Source organism: Pteropus vampyrus, unplaced genomic scaffold, assembly GCF_000151845.1.
Source record: "Pteropus vampyrus isolate Shadow unplaced genomic scaffold, Pvam_2.0 Scaffold361, whole genome shotgun sequence".
In the NCBI taxonomy this organism is placed as follows: domain Eukaryota; kingdom Metazoa; phylum Chordata; class Mammalia; order Chiroptera; family Pteropodidae; genus Pteropus; species Pteropus vampyrus.
In genome coordinates, this window is record NW_011889142.1 from 788,707 (window position 1) to 791,034 (window position 2,328).

Below are 2,328 nucleotides of genomic sequence, written 5' to 3' on the forward strand. Positions count from 1 at the left end.
AATTCAAATTCTAGAACAATTACAGTGTGATGCTCTCATTTGAATTATGAAGGAAAAATGAAAAGGCTACATTTGTCGTGAATTTATAAACTAAAATACTTTGGTTTAAATACTTGTCTTTCCTCATTAATAACAGCCAAATGTTTAAAAAGAGATCTTCAAAAATAAGATTAAGAATATTGAATCGGTTATAATTCAGCCACTACATATTTTCAATTAGCTTTCCCTCTTTCCCAAAGTAGAGTATCACAACTCCAGAAAGGTGTTGTTAGCAGTGGCTTTCAAGGGGGTCTTGACACCAACCAAGTCATTTGAAATCTTGAAACATTCCTTACAGGTCATAACTGTGTGTATTTTCGAATGAGGAAAAGGAAACATGAAGGGAAGTAAACGAAGATAGCGAGGTTGTGAAATGTGTCAGATGTCAAATGAATTCCTTTGGGGGTAAGAGTGGGGTACGAAATGGGAATTACTGAATTAAATGGAAAAAATAAGGTTCTGGGTTTCAGGTGCATTGAAGAATATCTCAGACGACAATTTCGATTTCAATCAAATCATTACAAAGGGCAACCTGGCCCTACACCTGAAATTTTTAACATACTTATTACGGCTTTGCCATAAAACAGCATGTTAACAGTCTATATTGAAAAGGATGCTTGCAAACTTCATTCATATTAAAATCTATGCAGAATTGTTGGCAATACAGCAAGAGTAATATTACATTCTGTAAACCATGGCATATCACATTTTACATTACGCAAAGAGACAATATTTACAAGTCTTTAGGAGTTTAAATATTTTATCCACTAACATAAGTGATAATTTAGCAAAGTGCAGGACAAACCCATTGCTATTAATTGCATGTCCTTTAAAAGCAGGTAAAGGTAAAATCATTTCTAAAAGCTACCAAAAGCTTATTCATGTGTGTCCAATAGGGGATTGCAGAGCATTAAAGAAGCCTAGAAAAATGATGCATATTTAGAAACACTGAGTATGAAAATTATAAGGCAGCATGCTCAGAACAAGTTTTTGTTTTTTAAACACCAGCACTGATGTTTTATCTTTAACGGCAACTATATATATACACACACACACACACACATATGTGTATATATATATGTATGTGTGTGTATTTATTTAAAAATTGAGAGTGCAAAACACAAACCTCACCTAACAAAAAAAAATGTGCAAATTTTCTTCTTAAACCAACACAAATAAAAGTGTGAGCAGAATACTCTACCATTATAAAGAATAAGTTGAACACAGCAAAGGAGACCATCTTCATTCCAAAATCATCTACAAGGCACTAAGGGTAGGAAATGACAGGTAACACAGAAATGACTGAATAAAATTCCTCAGTCAGGTCGGAATATGGGATATTTTGGTAGGAATTCTATTAGTATTACCTGCAAAATAAAAACAAATAAGAACATATTGACAAAGTAATTTTCATTTGCTATAACGTATATAACTCAGAAAGTCTATAATCATTTTTCACAGGACTGTATCTTGGTCATATACTAAAAGGTAAGTGAAATATAAAAAACAATTATAAAAAGTACTTACTACATGTTTTCATTAGATTGGCAAATATAACTTACTGTAGCTAATAGTTTTTATTACCTGATTTACAATAACTATTTGTTTAGGAGCAGAAAAGTAAACCCCATTACATTATGTCCTTCCTCACTTTCTCTGTCCCCTTTTTAAGCAAAGTTTAAGGGATTAAAATTTTGCTATATAGATTAGAAAAAATACCTTCATCTATATTACATCTATGTATTTTTCAATTAAAGCTGCTGATATTGGTTGAGTATTACTATCTCTTATAAGCTGTTTGTAAAAAAAGCAATAAAGTGTCCAAATAGATTGATTAAAACATTTTAATTAAAGGTTTAGAAATATGATAATAATAACCTAAGATATTTATAAATGTATAAATTTAATATATAAATTTATAATAGTTCATATAAGCCTTTATCTATAGTAGATTTTAGATTTGTGGTCATTTGTACAATTTTTTTCCAAAAGTATTCAAAATGGGTAAAGATAACAGAATAATTCTTATTTATGAGATGAAAGTGGAGTGTTTATTGTGAACTATATACTACATGTCAGCAACCCGAAGCTTGGATAAATTTCATATTCTTCTCAAGGTTAATGATATTGAATTTATCACATTGGCTATATGTGAATTTATGTTTTGGGATTAAGACTGCATAGCTTTCAGAAAAAAACAAAAACAAAAACAGAAACTATGGTTTCTTCCCCAAAAGTTAAATGTCAGCTGACTAAAAAGAACGAGGAAAATGAATCCAGAATTTAGAA

The 2,328-nt window shown here is 30.4% G+C and overlaps 1 protein-coding gene across 1 annotated transcript in view; it reads right to left on the reverse strand.

Moving 5' to 3' along the window:
- Positions 1 to 781: 781 nt before the first annotated feature.
- CHIC1 (cysteine rich hydrophobic domain 1) overlaps positions 782 to 2,328 on the reverse strand; it is a 29,956-nt gene continuing 28,409 nt past the window's right edge. Inside the window, exon 6 of the mRNA XM_011379508.2 lies at positions 782 to 1,406. Coding sequence (XP_011377810.1) covers positions 1,356 to 1,406 — 51 coding nt within the window. The 3' untranslated portion in view covers positions 782 to 1,355. The remainder of the gene's footprint in view (positions 1,407 to 2,328) is intronic.